This window comes from Didymosphaeria variabile, assembly GCF_027946475.1.
Source record: "Didymosphaeria variabile strain IMI 356815 chromosome Unknown scaffold_1, whole genome shotgun sequence".
NCBI lineage: Eukaryota > Fungi > Ascomycota > Dothideomycetes > Pleosporales > Didymosphaeriaceae > Didymosphaeria > Didymosphaeria variabile.
Genome location: NW_026611620.1, coordinates 2,650,870 through 2,668,042, shown reverse-complemented (window position 1 = coordinate 2,668,042; position 17,173 = coordinate 2,650,870). Strand labels below are relative to the sequence as shown.

At 52.3% G+C, this 17,173-nt stretch overlaps 5 protein-coding genes across 5 annotated transcripts; 3 read left to right on the top strand and 2 right to left on the bottom strand.

Moving 5' to 3' along the window:
* Nucleotides 1-963: 963 nt before the first annotated feature.
* N0V89_000843 (uncharacterized protein) lies at nucleotides 964-2,472 on the bottom strand (the record flags this gene model as incomplete). Its single annotated transcript, XM_056209662.1, has 7 exons — nucleotides 964-1,338; nucleotides 1,388-1,465; nucleotides 1,510-1,972; nucleotides 2,019-2,028; nucleotides 2,079-2,161; nucleotides 2,211-2,368; nucleotides 2,416-2,472. The coding sequence occupies 7 exons, from the start codon at nucleotides 2,470-2,472 to the stop codon at nucleotides 964-966; spliced, it is 1,224 nt and encodes a 407-aa protein (XP_056076484.1).
* A 2,597-nt stretch (nucleotides 2,473-5,069) lies between these two features.
* Nucleotides 5,070-7,170, top strand: N0V89_000842 (uncharacterized protein; the record flags this gene model as incomplete). The annotated part of the gene is made up of 3 exons (XM_056209661.1): nucleotides 5,070-5,248; nucleotides 5,297-5,948; nucleotides 5,995-7,170. The coding sequence occupies 3 exons, from the start codon at nucleotides 5,070-5,072 to the stop codon at nucleotides 7,168-7,170; spliced, it is 2,007 nt and encodes a 668-aa protein (XP_056076483.1).
* Nucleotides 7,171-8,219: 1,049 nt separating this feature from the next.
* On the top strand, nucleotides 8,220-9,048 carry CUTAB1 (Cutinase; the record flags this gene model as incomplete). Its single annotated transcript, XM_056209660.1, has 3 exons — nucleotides 8,220-8,387; nucleotides 8,505-8,722; nucleotides 8,778-9,048. The coding sequence occupies 3 exons, from the start codon at nucleotides 8,220-8,222 to the stop codon at nucleotides 9,046-9,048; spliced, it is 657 nt and encodes a 218-aa protein (XP_056076482.1).
* Nucleotides 9,049-9,626: 578 nt separating this feature from the next.
* SDA1 (Severe Depolymerization of Actin) lies at nucleotides 9,627-11,876 on the bottom strand (the record flags this gene model as incomplete). The annotated part of the gene is made up of 1 exon (XM_056209659.1): nucleotides 9,627-11,876. The coding sequence occupies one exon, from the start codon at nucleotides 11,874-11,876 to the stop codon at nucleotides 9,627-9,629; it is 2,250 nt and encodes a 749-aa protein (XP_056076481.1).
* A 333-nt stretch (nucleotides 11,877-12,209) lies between these two features.
* RSE1 (pre-mRNA-splicing factor rse1) lies at nucleotides 12,210-16,247 on the top strand (the record flags this gene model as incomplete). The annotated part of the gene is made up of 3 exons (XM_056209658.1): nucleotides 12,210-12,453; nucleotides 12,597-14,706; nucleotides 14,870-16,247. 3 exons carry the CDS (start codon nucleotides 12,210-12,212, stop codon nucleotides 16,245-16,247), a joined length of 3,732 nt encoding a protein of 1,243 aa, XP_056076480.1.
* Nucleotides 16,248-17,173: the final 926 nt, after the last annotated feature.

Below are 17,173 nucleotides of genomic sequence, written 5' to 3'. Positions count from 1 at the left end.
GCACAGTCGTCGTCGGTCCGAGGTACTTTCCTTCGACATCCGATGCACCAGCACACCATGCGGTGAACATACGGACCCCATGAGAAAGATCAACGAAGCAGTACGGGCAAGAGACCCGTGATCCACCTGAAATCTTTACTCTTCCGACAAAAGCGGCCCCAATCTTGAAGCCTTCACCGCTTGATACTAGTGTAGCATCCAGTGATTACGATGTCAACATGACAATAAGCAAAGTTCGCAGCGACAGTCGATCCTTCGCAGACAGCTGCTTCGTACAGATCTGCAGTCAGGATTTTCCATCATGAGGAATGATCAGGACCATAGTCCGGCACGTAGTCCCGTTAGCATCACGCGTTTCCCTAGTTGATTCTCACTCGTTGTGTAGTCACAACAGCTCGTCAACGCCTGTTACACCCTTACATCGGGACTAGCCATCGACGGGTGTAGAAGAGCTAATAATTCGTTCATCTTCTCTTACCAAATCAATCATCAACAGAATGACTAATAGGTACACCCTAAGAGGCACCACCAAATACCGAACAGGATTGGTCTACCCGCATTATATCCTTCGCAAATGCACAATCACCGAAAGATGAGATCATAGAGTCTAGTGTTAGCCTTTCAGCGGCGGAAGTGGCTGCAAGATAAAACCCGTCCATCCGTCTACTCCTGTATGCACAACCACATAATCGCCTAAAGACGAGCAAATACGTAGCTTTGTCTTCACAACGGCACAGGCGGACGCAGAACAAAGCGAGCTTGAACGCACGACGAAGTTCGTAAGCACACATGATAACCTCACCACTCAAGCAGAAATATGAGTGTTCGGTCCTGACAGCGTCCTATGTGCCATACAAAGAATGCATTATTGATGCTTCCCTTGGCTTCGAAACCACTACGAGCCCCGGGACGCGCGCCTCTTGGACTCTAGGAGCATACCTCGACTACTGCCATTTACCGAACCTAGTCACTTACTAAATCTACACCGACACCCTTCAAAGCGCCTACTGCCCAGGCGGGATATTTGCTCTTGTCGTCGTACAGCTTGGCAAAGAAGATCCGCAAGAAAGCTGGATACCGGTCCTCAAGGATAGCCTCGCGTATCAGTCTCATGAGATTGAGCTGGTAGTGGACGTTGTGCATGGTGAGCAAATGGGCTCCGGCAGTCTCTTTCGCAGTGACGTGGTAGATGTACGCACGCGTAATGCCCAAGCCGCCGTCGTCTGTAGATCGGCAGCAGGTGCATTGGCAGCCTTCTTCGATGGGGCCAAAGTCTGTTGAGTAGACTGCGTTGCGCAGGTTGAGTACCCCACGGGCAGTGATAGCGTTGCCGAAGCGCTGCGGAATTAGTTATACAGTTCACAGAGGTGGGGGCGGGTTCACCTACAGCTGTTCGTGTAGGCCAGACGCAGTCAAACATGTCTGCTCCTAGAGCGACGGAAACCACCAAGTCCTCAGGGTAACCCTGATCTAATCAGTCAAGCTCAGCAAGTGAATGAATCCACTGACCACGCCCATGACATAACGAGGCTTCTTCTCAGGCAGCAACCCTGTACATGTGTCCACGACTTTGCAGTACTCGTCTTTCGCTTCGCCGCCCGACAGACCTCCAATAGCGATACCAGGTGTATCTCTCGCCACCATCTCAGCCGTGCATTCTCGCCGCAGGTCCAGATCTAGGCCGCCTTGTATGATGCAAAACAGATTCTGCCTGTCTGGGTACTTGTGCTCCTGGATGCACCTGTCGAGCCATCGTACCGAGCGCTCCATGGCTTCCTTCATCCTTGCCAGGTCAGGTGAAGTCGTCACTATCACATCATCGAGCTGCATTATAATGTCTGAGCCGATGGAGTTTTGGAGCGATATCGAGTGCTCTGGGGTAAGGAGCATTGGCGATCCGTCGTGCGGACTGAGGAACCGCACGCCTTCCTCCGTGACTTGTGCGAGCTTGAGCAGCGAGACCATCTGGAAACTGTTGCCATCAGCTCGTGACTGAGATTGTTGAAGGTGTCACTGACCCACCGCTATCTGCACCAGTCAGCGCCGTGCCATCTTGTACATGAGAGCGGTTCAGGCACCTGTGAGTATGTTGTGCGGCCACGACTGGAACTTGTGCGCGCCGCCTATCGCATCCAGCGTCGCCTGGCCTGGCTTAAGACCTCTCTCTCGTGTCAGCATTGTGCAATTGTCCTAAAGCAGGCACGGTATACAGATGGTACGTGTTGTTGAGGCAGAGTCTACATCCTTGCTCTTCAAGTTGCTCCGGGGTCAGCCCTTTGAGGGACGCTTGTGTAGCGACGGGCATGAAGATGGGCAGCGGGACGGGGCCATGGGGAAGGTGGAGTGTTGCAGCGCGGGCTTTCGTGATCTGTTTTTAATGTCAGACATGACAAATATTAGGAGAGATGTGCTTACGGAGCATTTTCCCAGCAGCTCGAAGCTGAGAGCTGAGGGCATAGGCACGGGTGCCATGATTGTGAGTTGCTATCGGAACGATGGTGGAGAGATTTCGGAATTGCTGCGCGTGGGATGGGATTTAGGGTTAGGTCTGTGCGCGAGGGTCCGAAGCCTCATCGATCTGGTCAATTGTCCAACAAATCATCGTCATCGCTGTTCGATTGTCACCATTGGGGCCATCTTCTTCGCTTGAACGGGCGGGTGTCTTTCGGTCGGTCTTCGCAGCCATCTTCGTTTGAGATTATGACTTTCTCAAAGTGCCACTTCATTGTGCTTTGATCACTGAACCCAGGCATACCCTCTAAACTTGATGAACCTGGTCACCTTCTTCATGAACGAGACTGCAGCGCTAGCACCGTCAATGGAGATATTGGCTGCGCCTTCGCCATCATCCGTCGTTACTACCGAGACTTCCGTCCCCAACGCGAGGCCCCTCTGTATTACATCACTTCAAGAGGGCGAAGGAAGATTACGCTTTGAAAGTGTTGTAAAGAGATAGTAACTGGGGCAGAGCCTACGGGGAAGCATTTGGCTCGGTCTTGATCTTCGAGTCCTTCCCGACTGCCTCAGTATCAGCAATGGTGTACTGTGGAAGCGGACCTTTCGGCCTGTTTAGGGACTGTACCTGCTCAAGATGCCGAGGAAAATGCTGGAGTCCGGCAGTCGACGTTGTTAGAGGAGCCCACCGTGGTTCCCTTAAATATTATGATGATAAGCATCGACCTGTGGGAAGGAAGGACCGATCGTCTCGTGCTTGCAAGGGGTTCGAACAGCTGCCCAGTGGCAGGAACCAAGTTCTGACCAGATGCAAAATGTGCTGAGGTGGGTAATTCTTATTTGACGTAAGAAAACTGCGGTGGGAAGACTGACGCTTGCATTGTTTGCTGCTGCTGCTGCTGGACGAGCTGTTTGTGCAGACGCCACGTTTTCACTACCTGCTGAAAGGTGATATTGCCCCAAATGACGTAACATATATTCGACACAGCATTCTCGGGCCGACTGGATCGTCAAAAGCGAATAAAAAGCAGATGCAGGTCGTGTGTTATACGCACTACGGTCACTGACAATAGGGTTATGGTCACGCCTGTCTGTCGTTGCGACAAGATTTTAAAGAACGTCTATGTAGACTTTGATCGTGAGTGACCCGGGAGCAACTCCCAAGACTACGCTGCCGCTCTTGACGAGTGCTGTTCAGCGGAGACCTGCAACGCTGATCGGCTTCACGAGAGCTAAGCTGTCCAAAAACATGGTGCTTCGAACAAAGTACCTTGGCGCGCAGGCGAATGTAAACTTGATGCAGGCCCACTGCTAGACGGCAAGCGAAGTGGAGCGCTGACATAGCCGCCAAAGACGAAAGGTGCGCTGGGCAGCGATATCCTCTTCATGCATGAGACTGGAGCAGGCTCACGGAGCACTGTCACAGGCAGTTGCGAGTGCAGTGGTGCGTCTAATTCGAGTATCTGCTGTCGCCCTCCGCAAGGCTTCGTGCCTCTGTCGGAGCATGTTGAAGGGCTCCCTAAGCTGCGGCCAGCGATTGCAGGTTTCCAGGCAAGCAAGCACGAAACTCTCGAAAACTCCTCGCTCTTGCACCGAAATGGCGGGGATGGCCAAAGAATCACCGGCCGGAACACACGCCTCAAAATCGACATATCCTCTCAGGGCTTTCTGTACAGTACTTTTACATTTTGGTTGGCTGTGGTAATGTGACAAGAAGCTCCCGCTTTCGTCGAAACATGTAGGCAATGCCAGTTCAGGATACCTACAAAGGGCCCTTTATCTTGTATATCGAATTGAGGTACCTAATCTCCAAACACGCCACCTATTTATATTCTTCCCTTGTTGCCGCTGTTGCCAATTGACCGGAGTCGTTTCGAAAACGTAGGTGGAATCTGATCCGAGGTTCGGAAGACAGGTCACAGGCTGTGCGACTCGCAACGCGCACTTCATTCCAATAAAAATCAAACTTTTCTTCTTGCTCCAGGCTTTGAAGGACACTCTCTTCGACCTGCGCTCGGTCTGTTCAAAGAAATCAGTATAGATCTGCGCAACCAGCCACAGTCCAGGGCTGGAGCGCACATCGTGCTCGATCGGAAGACGGCACTTCTGTATTGGCCTCCATAGCAAAACCCTCTAGGTTTTTTTTTACTTCGGTGACTGTGAGAAACAGCAACAAGCATCTGCTGGTCGTTGCTGGTGTTGCACTGACCGTCAATGACGTTGCCCTAGCGGTGAAAGGAAGCTCCACATTGCGGGGAAAGCTCGCATCCTTCGGGCATCTCCAACATCATCCTCCCCACACGGACCAGTGACGCTACTGCTCTGCGTCGGACAACAGGCGTCGGATCGCCGCCTTTCGTGTTCAAGCAGCAAGCGTCCTGCTTCCAGCAAGTGCCAAGCGAGCCGTCGTGGTTTTTACGCACCAGTCCCTGTCATCCAGCCACCTACGTTAGCTCGGCAGTGACCCGCCTTCTCCCACTGCATGATCCGGTTCTTTGTGTGCTGATGCACCGCGATGACCGATCGAGGACGATGTTTAAAGGCGGCATGGGGCCGCGACGCGTTGCCAGATATGTAGTATTCTCAATCGCTCTTGCCAATCCTCCAGCGCCGACATGAGAGCGTCAAGAGCTTCCGCCGCAGCTTTCATCGCAAGTGTGCCATTGACATTTGGGCTGTATGAAAATGGTTCCGTTATTGCGCCTTGCGACTCGCCAATCTACTGCCATGGGGACATCCTGCGAGAAATTGAGCTTGCGCGCCCATTCGCCGACTCCAAGACTTTTGTGGATTTGTAGGTTATCGGCGAGTACATTCGCGACAGCAACTTACGCAACTTCAGGCCTACGATCAGACCCTTCAACGAAGTCATTGATGCTTTCAACCAGCTCGAGAAACCAATCCAGAACAACAGCGCCCTGAACGATTTCCTGACGACATACTTTGGCGAGGCGGGCAGTGAGCTCGAGGCGGTTCCGACGGATGAGCTAGAGACCCAGCCGGATTTTTTGGCCAACGTCAACAGCTCCACGGTTGCGAACTTCACATCACAAGTCATAGACATCTGGCCTGACTTGACAAGGCGCTATGCAGGGCCAAGCAATTGCACGGAATGCGTGAATTCGTTCATTCCCGTAAATCGGACCTTCGTTGTTGCTGGTGGTCGCTTCCGAGAACCGTACTACTGGGATAGCTTCTGGATTATAGAAGGCCTTCTACGTACCAAAGGATCGTTCACCCAGATTGCTGAGAACATCATTGAGAATTTCCTGGATCTGGTGGAGGAGATAGGATTTGTTCCGAATGGCGCTCGTCGATACTATCTCAACCGATCGCAACCGCCTCTCCTTACCCAGATGGTGCGCATTTATGTTGAATACACCCAGAACTACACTCTTCTAGAGCGTGCTCTACCGCTGCTAGAGAAAGAATATGACTTTTGGACTAAAAACCGTACGGTAACGCTTGAGCGAGCTGGCAGGAACTACAGTCTGGTAAATGACTTATCGAGCCTCCCCAATGCACTGCTAATGCTATCAGAACCACTACGCTGTTTCAAACACCCAGCCACGACCAGAGTCCTACTACGAGGACTACGTGACAGCCAACAATGCGTCGTACCACAACGGAGAGGGACACATCTTTAACGCTTCAAAGGCACTTACCGACGAAGAAAAGGCTCAACTGTACGCCAATTTGGCTTCTGGAGCTGAGAGCGGCTGGGACTACTCGGCACGTTGGATTGCAAATCCTGGCGATAGCGTTACGCAGACCTTTTTTCCTCTTCGATCCCTGAACACTGTCAACATACTTCCAGTCGATCTCAACTCGATTTTGTACGCAAATGAGGCCGCGATCGCAGACTTCCATCGCCGTCAGGGCAACTATTCCGCTGCTGCTGCGTGGGCAAATCTTGCTGCAGAACGAAGCCTGGCCATGACCGCATTGCTCTGGGATACAGAGCACTACAGCTACTTCGACTATAACTTGACTTCCGGCGCAAAGAACGTCTATGTCATTGCGGACAATACAACTGTACGTGACGATTCGCCTGGTGCACCAGCTGGTCAGCAAGTATTTTTCCACCTAGCCCAATTCTACCCGTTCTGGACTGGAGCTGCACCTCAAGAGCTGAAAAACGACCCATCAGCCTTGCGCCGCGTTTATGCTCGCATCGAAGAGCTGCTTGACGACCGTGCGGGCGCGATTGCTGCCACGAATATTCAAACCGGCCAGCAATGGGACGAGCCTAATGTATGGCCCCCCCTAATGCACATCCTGATGGAGGGACTGCTCAACACGCCGCTCGACTCCGCGACCGAGAGTAACCAAACATCTCAAGACTATGTCTGGACGCAAGATCTTGCCCTCCGTCTTGCGCAGCGATACGTTGACTCTACTTTCTGCACGTGGCGCGTCACTGGCGGCGCAACACCAGAGTTTGCCCAGCTCGCCAATGCAGGAGGCAATGGAACCATGTTCGAGAAGTACTCGGACGAGAGCACGAATGCGGCAGGTGGTGGGGGAGAGTACACTGTTGTCGAGGGCTTTGGCTGGTCAAACGGTGTTTTGATATGGGCGGTGGACAAGTTTGGGCAGCACTTGCAAACGCCCAACTGTGGTAACGTTACGGCGGCCGACATCTCGACTAAGCGTAAGAGAAGTGCTATACATCTCGATGCGAGAGACGCGAAATGGGTGAAGAGATTCAATTAATTGGAACACCGGGAAAAAGGGTGGTGACGAGATATGATTTGTGTATATTCTCCTTTGCTCATGCAGGAACAGTAAATATCTCATGCGCGCCGCTTTTACGTTCTTCATGCGTTTCTTGCGGTGACCAATTGTCGACCTTACAGCTGGAAAGGTGCCTCGGTTGCTTTGGTTCTGGACGGGACGGGGACAGGGATCAGAACAATGCGGGGTTTGGTGTTGGAATACGACTCGTGCAATTAGCCTAGTGGCTTCTTGGTTCCCTTGAACGGATGAATCACAGTAAGAGATCGAAGGATCGACTTCGATCCTCACGTGGACTGGGGTTTCTTAAAAGATCCTTGCTAAGTTCTCTACAAGGACTCGAGTTCCGCTGCAACCGCAGCTCGTACTCAAGTCGCCTACCACCAGCAACAGTCTCATAGACTTTACTGTTTGTTAGGCTAACACTATGAAATACCGAACGATGCCCAGGTGGCCCACGACTCTATAACTGACAAGGAAATATCCACGACATTACACCGATGCACTAGGTGTAATTGCCCCAAGCGGCATTGGTATCACGACTATGTACTGCCGACCCCGCGCTCGGCGCCCACTTTGCATGAACGTAGATCGGAGTTACACCCGGTTCCTGATCAGCCTCCGTTTGCACACCGCGCCTACCCGGTCCACGTGTACAATTTGCAACGATGTGCATACACACGTGAATAAGGTGTGGGAGAATCATCCTGTGAGTGGTGGATGGCGCATGGCATGCGCTCTGTAGTATGCCGTGCATATAGGAGACTTGCAAGGAGACGCGAATACCGGCCTGAAGATGCATACCACTACTCTTCTTCCAAGTTTTCCGGCCTAGTAACCTGGCGGAGCCTGCGGAGCGGAAAACAGCTCGTTTTGGGATGGGGTGGATGAGAGCGGTGCATATTTAATAGATGGACATCGCGAGTAAACGGTCTTCACGGCTTTGTCTCAAGTCGCCCTTGGTCTCTCGTAGTCTCCCATTCATTTGACGGTAAGACAAAAGTACCCTACCTTGGAAGAAATTCGAGATGAAGTTCACCGTCTCTCTCGCTTCGATTGTCGCTGTGACCAGCGCGTTCCCGCTGTTCACCCGCGACTCCACGACTACACGGACGGAACTCGAGGCTGGAAGCGCCTCTGCTTGTCCGAAGGCTATTCTGATCTATGCGAGGGGCTCGACGCAGGAAGGAAACATGGTGAGTACTTCAACTTATCAGTATTCATTGCGCGAGTCATGGCCGACGTTGCTCGCCGCAATCATACTGTAAAATAATACGCCCTTATCTCTTGGAGAAGGATGCTAATACCGGCAGGGCGAACAACCCGGGCCGATCCTTGCCGATGCGCTCGAGTCTTACTACGGTGCAGCCAACGTTTGGGTCCAGGGTGTAGGAGGAGCGTACACTGCCGGACTTCTCGACAACCTTCAGCCTAAGGGCACGACCGATGCTGCTATCGCTGAGGGAGCCCGCCTTTTCAAGCTTGCAAACACAAAGTGCCCGAAGACTCCTGTTGTTGCTGGTGGCTACAGGTAAGCTTTCCATCATCGATCCACCTACCTTTGTCTACTAACGTACTGGGAACAGCCAAGGCGCAGCCCTCATCGCGGGCGCGATCCCCACTCTCTCGGCCACAGTGATCAATCAGGTTAAGGGCATCGTCCTCTTCGGATACACCCGCAACAAGCAGAACAACGGCGGCATCCCGAGCTACCCGCAAGCTAACCTGGCGGTTTACTGCGCTGACGGAGACTTGGTCTGTGACGGAACTCTGATTGTATTGCCTGCGCACTCTACTTACGAGGACGAGGCTGCGGATGAGGCGCCGAAGTTTTTGGAGAGCAAGATTGGTGCTTGAGGGATATTGAGGAGCACAATTGGGTTTCAATGTTCTTGCGATGGAATGAAGATGCGTTATGAGCGAACATGGCCATGTCAGATATGTGATGAAATGACTATGACATCTTGCAATCTGAGATCAAGTTACCTCAGTGCTTGTGGAGCTCCTGTTCAGTCGCAACACCTGCCGTCAGGGACAGCATCATCGGTCTACTTATCTCCCAAGCCTCGGTTGTTATTATTACGTCTAGGCGAGGTAGCACGGTTGTAGGCGACGAATCCTGGTGTAACACGACTCGTAAAGAGAGATCAAAACTCTGGATTGGTACCCGGCGGCCGCAAGGTACATGACTGTGAGGGCAGCTTTGACGCACGAAGACTAGTCTTGAGCTTTACGGCCATGTTGATGGGGTTTCTCTAATGAGAGCTTTTTGATTGATATTGTATGCATACAGTTGTCTTCAAAGTCCAGCCACTTCATCTACAGTGGAGCATACGCATGGGTCGCAAGCCAACATGGGACATGTGCAACGCCCAACGGCAATTGACAGATCTTATTGACCATTGAAGATGGGTATCATTTGTGTCAGCTCACACCTAGCCTCTATTGCCTCGCTTGCCACCCCTCTTGCTCCTTTCGATATGCCCCCTCATCGTCTTCTTGATATCTACTAAACTCCGCTTATTTTTCCCCTTCGCCTTGCCCAGCGTCATTAGGAAATTCTTCTTCCTTGCCTTCTCCTTATTCGTCGTACTCTTGCCCTCTGCCTCCTTCTTTTCTTTGCGCTTCGCAGTCGTAGATTGGTGCTTGCCTTCCTTATCGCTCTTCGCCATGGCCAACTTCTCCTCCTTGGTAGACTTCTTGCCAATTGCGGCGGCGGCTTCGATGGTTTCTGCTGTGATGGCGTCGTCGGCGTGGCGTGCAGCGAGAAGGGCCGCGCGCTTGGAGGATGGCATTTGTGATTTGACGGCCGCGGATTCCTGGAGTGCGCGGAGTTGTTTGAGGTCTGCGGGCGTGAGTATAGTTGATGTAAGGAGCTTGGATATCTGTTTCTGGATGGGTTCTTCGCTATGCGCCTTGCTTCCATTTTCACCGGGGCGGGGCGTTTCGCTTTTGGCAAGTTTGGCCTTCTTCGCTGCAGGTCCATTCTCCTTCTCGTCCTCGCTGTCGCTGATGTTGATGTCTTCGCTGTCTGACCCGACGTTGATCCAGCCGCCCGAGTCGTCGCTGTCGTCGGATTCCACATCCCAATTCTTCCAATTTTCGGCCTCGTCTTCTTCGTCTTCCTCGTCCGTGGCGGCATCCGCGGGCAAGCCAGCGGCTTCGCGGCGTTTGCGCCGCTCTTCTGTTTTCCACTGCTCGAGGAGGTCGATACCTTGAATCTCTCCGGCTGCTTCCTCACCAAAACGCTGCTCTTTTGTGCCACCGGAAATAAGTGCGATGGTGGCATCTTTGCCTCTGTCTCGCTTTTTGAGGAGCTCGGCGCCGACTTCGCGGTACAGAGAGAGGAGACCACGGGCGGCCATTTGCACACCTTTATCTTTACTCTTACGGTACATGACGAGATCCTGGAGAAGCGTATCACTCATTGCAAGGGGCTGACGCGCACATATCTCGCGAATGGCGTTCAGACCGGCAGCAGCTACTTCTTGTGCGGAGGCTTCACTAACGAACTCGTTTGCGATCTTCTGAATGAGGGGCTCGAGAACGTCAGGAGGTACCAGAGTGTGTGTTGCTTGTGCAAGGATGGCGAGGAATGATGTGACGGAATTCTGGCGGGGAGTAAGGAACTTGAGGAGATAAGAGTATAGTGATATAACGGTAAGCTTGTGCAGGCCGACAAGTCTTGAGACCAATTGAAGGACGATGAGTTTCGACTCGAGCGATAGCTTCGATTTGGAATTTTGCACATGTCTGGAAAAGAGGGTTTCGGCGAAACCTTGGGGATCATGAAGCAAGTGCAGGGCCGAAAAGTTGAGCGGATGAGGTGCATTCTTCTTGCGTTCCTTCCTCTTTACTGTCGCAGCAGCTTGCTTGAGCTCTCGTGCCTTCTTTTTCGTCTTTTTGTTGATGCCGGCCTGATGGCGTAGCGTTTTCATGTCGATGTCGTCGTCGCTGCTCTCGTCGGCTGCTTCCTCGCGCTCCTTGTCGCCCCCAAGAAAGAAACGCACGCCGCCGGTGATGACTTTCTCGTTCTCTGAGAGGCACGCCTCTTTTATTATATCAACTGCTCGCGCATCTGTCCAAATTTGCCGCTTCCACAACTCGCGCGTGATTTTGACCGCCCACAGACCCTTTGTGGAATCGCGATCTGATGTGAGCAAATTGAAGAGGACTGTTTGGATGGTGCGATTAAGGCGGTGATTTGTGGATCTTATGTTGGAGGATCGGAGGTCGGATATAATCTTCTGGAAGAGCAGCGCGCGCAAAGTCTTGCTGTGGGTCGAAACGAGGATTGGGAACAGTGTATTCAGCAGTGTCGCAGAGTCGATGAGGTCTTTGTTCCGCAGCAAGACCAAACTACTCACCATCTTGTCGCGCAAGTCGGCTTGCAGCTCGTCATGGTGCAGGGAAAGTATCTGGATCAGATCGTCGGAGAATTGTGCGGTCGCCTTTGGGTAACAATCGGCCGTGTGCGCAACGAAGTCAATCAAGTCGTTTAAGCGCACAATTCCAGTGTCGTCACTCGTAGACGGATTCTGTAAGAGGAGGTCGCGCAGTGCCTGGTACTGCATGTACTGCTGCTGGTGGTCTTCGAAGTACGACGGCGGGTCGCGGCGAACCTTGTACTGGAGACTCGTTAGATCGGCATCGACCTTTTCGAGGGCACCGAGTTTCCGCTTCATCTTGTCAGTGTTCTCGGACTGAGCGTGGCAGTGGCTCGAAGGTCGAGCGGTCGAGATAATCTTCAATTTTAGGCGGGGCCATGCTTGCCTATTGGTCGGCGCGGAGGCGAGTTGTTCCTGCCGAAGTCAGAGCTCTAATATCTTCAACCGCCCAGCATCCTTCCAGACCTCGCCGCAGCGCTCACTTCAATTCGTCTGTCTGCGCGCGATCCTCCGCCGTCGCGCGCTGCTTGACAACTGAGCTACCTAACTACTCTCGGACGCTGGGATTACACCCAAATCTGCGCTCGACACGCCGTTGCGTTCCCTGGGCCAGCGCCCGCCTCCGCCGCCATGACGAGCTTTTCGACCATGTCGCTGTACGCCTTGACGGTGAAACACCCGTCGGCGACACAGGATGCAATCACTGGAGACTTCATGGGCAACCAGAGACAGCAAATCTTGACTGCCAACGGCTCTCGCCTCTCCATTTTTGAGGTCTCGCGGCGGCAGAAAGGCTTCCAAGAGATATACTCGCAGGATGTGTTTGGTATCGTCCGTCGCATTGGCAAGTTCAGACTGGCTGGTGGCAATAAAGGTACGTTCGCCCTCTTTTCACGCGCAAACATCCGATAGTGATCTTCCAAGGCACAGCAACTGCTGCGAGCATCCTGCGCAAAACGCCCACCCTGCCTGTAGGAAACCATCTATGCTACTGAGTACATGCGCTGACATACCCAGACCTGATAGTCATCACCACCGACTCTGGGCGCCTCGTCACGTACGAATACGAGCACGAGCCATTACAGCAATTCAAAACTGTGCACTATGAGACGTTCGGCAAATCAGGCATTCGCCGTGTTGTGCCAGGTGAATACCTTGCCGTGGACCCGAAAGGGCGCGCCATTATGATCGCCTCAGCCGAGAAGAACAAGCTAGTCTACATTCTCACACGTAGCGGCCAGACAGATATCGCTATCTCTTCTCCATTAGAAGCACACAAGCCACAGACGCTGGTCTATTGTCTCATTGGCTTGGACGTCGGGTATGACAACCCCATGTTTGCTGCCCTCGAGCTCGACTTCTCGTCTGCCGAAACTGACCCAACTGGAGAGGCGGTCCAAGAGCTGCAAAAGGAGCTGGTTTATTACGAGCTGGATCTTGGTTTGAACCACATTGTGCGCAAATGGTCCGAGCCTGTTGACCGCACCGCACATACGCTATTTCGCGTCCCTGGTGGGCAGAGTGCGCCGAGCGGAGTGCTTTGTTGCGGGGAAGACAACATCACATACCACCGCATCTTCAACAACAAGACCCAGATGCACCGGTTGGCGATACCACGCCGAGAAGGAGCGACCGAAGACCCTAATCGCAAGCGTGTCATTGTCACAGGCACCTTGTACATGCTCAAAGGCGGTGACTTTTTCTACTTGCTGCAGACTGACGACGGCGACGTGTTCAAACTCAACATCACCCATGACAACGGAACGGTCGAGAAGATTAAGATTAAGTACTTTGATACTCTTCCGATCGCTACCAGCATTTGCATCTTGCGAGCGGGATTCGTCTACCTTGCTTGTGAATCTGGTGATCGTACCGTCTACGAGCTAGAATCGCTTGGAGACGACACAGAGGATCCCGTTTTTGAGAGCACCCAGTTCCCGGTTGATCCAACAGCTTCGTACGCTCCCCCTTTCTTCAAGCCACGAGGACTCACAAACTTAACCCCTGTGGAGGCACTGCCAAGCTTGAATCCAATCATGGACATGGAGGTCGCAAATCTGGCCCTCGAGGATGCCCCACAAATATACACGATCCATGGAACAGGCGGACGCGGCACATTCGGCACTACCCGTAACGCGTTAGAAGTTCTCGATCTGATCGAATCACCATTGCCTGCCAACGCTATTGGTGTATGGACCACCAAGATGAACGTAGAGGACACAGAAGATCAGATCATCGTCTTGTCTATGGCGAGCTCAACGTTGATTCTAAAAATCGGCGAGGATGTCGAACAGGCTCAACATCATGGCTTTTTCGAAGAATCAAGCACCCTTGGCGTCCAGCAATTCGGCGAAGATTGTATCATCCAGATCCACCCGCGAGGAATCCGGCATATACGGAACCTTCAGTTCGAGCAAGGGGATGCCCAAGGCAACGATCCGAAAATAACAAATTGGGACTCACCGCCTCATCGGACAATTGTCGCTTGCGCGGCCAACAACCGACAAGTTGCAATCGCATTGAGCTCGGGTCAGATTCTATATTTTGAGTGTGACTCAGATGGCTCATTAGCTATGGCCGAAGACGACGACATCACCCTGGATTCTACCATCAACTGCATCGCTATACCTGAAGTCTCTGAAGGGAGCGTCCGCGCGAACTTCATGGCCGTGGGTTGCAGTGACCAGACCGTCCGGATATACAACCTCCATCCCGACGTGGAGGGTAACATTCTCAGGAGCATTTCCGTGCAAGGTCTCTCTTCACCACCAAGCGATTTGACCATCAACTACATGCGCGACAAGTCACCTCGGGGTTACAGCCAGTTCTTACACATTGGTTTACGGAGTGGTGTGTATATTCGCTCAGTGCTGGACGAGATGACTGGCGAGATTGGCGACACGCGGAGACGCTTCCTCGGACCGGAAGCCATCACTTTTGCACGCGTCACGGCTGCCGGCGAGCCTGCGGTTGTGGCAATGACCTCGCGGCCATGGTTGGCATACACGCATCCGCGTACCTCAGTGCTCCAGTTGACGCCTCTCAATTATATCCCTTTCAAGTCGGCGTGGAATTTTGATGGTTCGGCGTTCAAAGGCATAATCTGCGTGAACGCCAACGAGCTACGGTACGTATTACTGCCATATCTTTCTCTTCCCTGCTGTATGATGACGTCTATTACCCTGAACACGATGAGGGTTATACGCATTTTTCCAATTGTTCCTACTGATAACAGCATTAAAAATCCTCCTTTGCAGTCAACTTGCTAGACAGCGCTGATGGATGATTAGGATCTTCACGTTCAACGATCTACTCGACAATACCACATACGAACCAATCCAGCTCCGCTACTCTCCCCGAAAGTTTGTATCTTATCCCGACCAAGGCGTTTTCTATGTCATCGAAAGCGAGCATAACACGATAGGTGCCGACATTCGCCAAATGCTTATCGACCAAGCTCACTCAAACGGTCCCGCAAAGATGGGAACCGACGGAGAAGAGGCCCTGACAAACGGCCACACCTTCGGAGACGAACTGGACCCGACCAAGTTCGGCTACCCCAAAGCCCAAGGACAATGGGCGTCCTGTATCCAAATCGTCGACCCAATCACCGAGAAGAAGGTCGTCCAGAGCTTGGAACTGAAGGACAATAAGTCTGCAGTTAGCGTCGCCCTCGCGTATTTCGAAAGTCGCGGAGAGAACGACATGTATTTGTGTGTTGGGACTGTCAAAGACCTCCGCTTTACGCCGTACCAGTACACGTCCGCTTCTATCCAGATCTACAAGGTGTCGCCAGATGGACGGCAACTGGAATTTGTGCACGAAACCGAGGTGACTCAGCCTCCTCTAGCTCTCCTTCCATTCAAAGGCAAGCTGATCGCTGGTATCGGCACAGATCTGGCTCTGTTTGACTGTGGTATGCGTTCACTGCTTCGCAAAGCAATGCAGCCCAACGCTGTCTCAACCCGGATCACCGGCCTCAAGACTCAAGGAAGCCGAATTGTCGTGTCCGATCAGTCACAATCAATTACATATGTCGTACACAAGGATCAAGTGCATCCCAACCGCCTGATACCCTTCGCCGATGACACTGTAGCTCGGCATACTACCTGCACCGAGATGCTGGACTACGAGACCACTGTTGGCGGCGATAAGTTCGGTAACATCTGGATTGTGCGATGTCCGGCGAAGGTGTCAGAAGCTGCAGACGAATCACCAGATGGGCTCAACTTGACACAAGACAAGGCCTACTTAGCCGGCGCACCAAATCGCCTCGATCTGGTTGCCCACTACTTCTCGAATGATATTCCCACCTCTATCCAGCGAACTAACCTAATTTCTGGTGGTGAGCGCGTCATCTTCTGGTCAGGTTTGCAAGGCACTCTTGGCGCTCTCATTCCCTTCTCGTCGCGTCGCCAGCAGAAAATGTTCCAGCAGCTGGAGCTGCAACTGAGAGGTGACGACAAGCCGTTGAGCGGTCGTGATCATCTTGCATACAGGAGTTACTTCACTCCTGTCAAGAGCATGATTGACGGTGATTTGGTCGAACGCTTCCTCGTTCTCAGCAGGGATAAGCGGGAAAGCATCGTCGGTCAGCTGCAAGGCAACTGGACAAGCGAGATGGTGGATGAAGCTATCTGGAATATGCGAGGTTTATATGCGTTCTAAGCTGCATGAGTACCTCTCGGATTATGTGAACCACTGATCAAAGGCAGCTCGCCTGGTTATTATACCACACGAGCGAGCACATTGATCGGCTACTGACGTCTCACAGTGTGAGCTGGCGCCCCGGTTGGGTTGGAAAGGTCTTATGACACGCTTTGGCGTTTAGCGACTTATAGAAGCGTGACTTGACTAGTGTAATATACCACAATGATGATACCAATCGCATCTTACCCGCAGTTCAAAGTCAATGTAGGATCCAATCTGATCGACTCTATTTAGTTGGGGGACGATCTAGCCAAAGTCGCTTCACAAGTGTTATGTACCTCCGCGGCTACAGCTTTATATCGAGTCTACTAGGTACCCTCACACTTGGGAAGAATGACCACACTTCCAAGACGGTCGACATAAGTCAAGGTTTTCTACTATGCATATGCCTTTTGTAGAATCATGACTTACGATGAGACGTGTCTCTCTCTTTGTGCGCGTCGTTTGAGGGAAATCCCGTCGTTCTTTACGAAACCATAGCTTCTACCAAAAGTTTTTCTTGCGCATCGTATCCTTATCTATAGAGAGGGACTCCTTCCACTCGCTCGCGTGGACTTGCGCCTCACGATATGTAAAGGTTTCGTGAGGACGCCTTACGTTTCAGCCGCGCAGTCTGACGTGCCAGGTCTCGACCGTGACTGGTGCGCCTCACGCCCCTGGTAGTTATATCCAAATCTCCCAAAAACTTGAAGAAACCACAGATCTGACCTTACGTGTGAATCGTGCAGCGACTCAACCAAGATGAAATGTTGGCATTGTGAATCTTAAGATATTACTGGACGACATTCTAATTAGGGCGTTCTCATAAACATAGCAGTGTAGAGACAAAGCATCGACACGCACCCGGTTCCTGGCACAACGACGAGCTGCACTCCTAGTAGAGA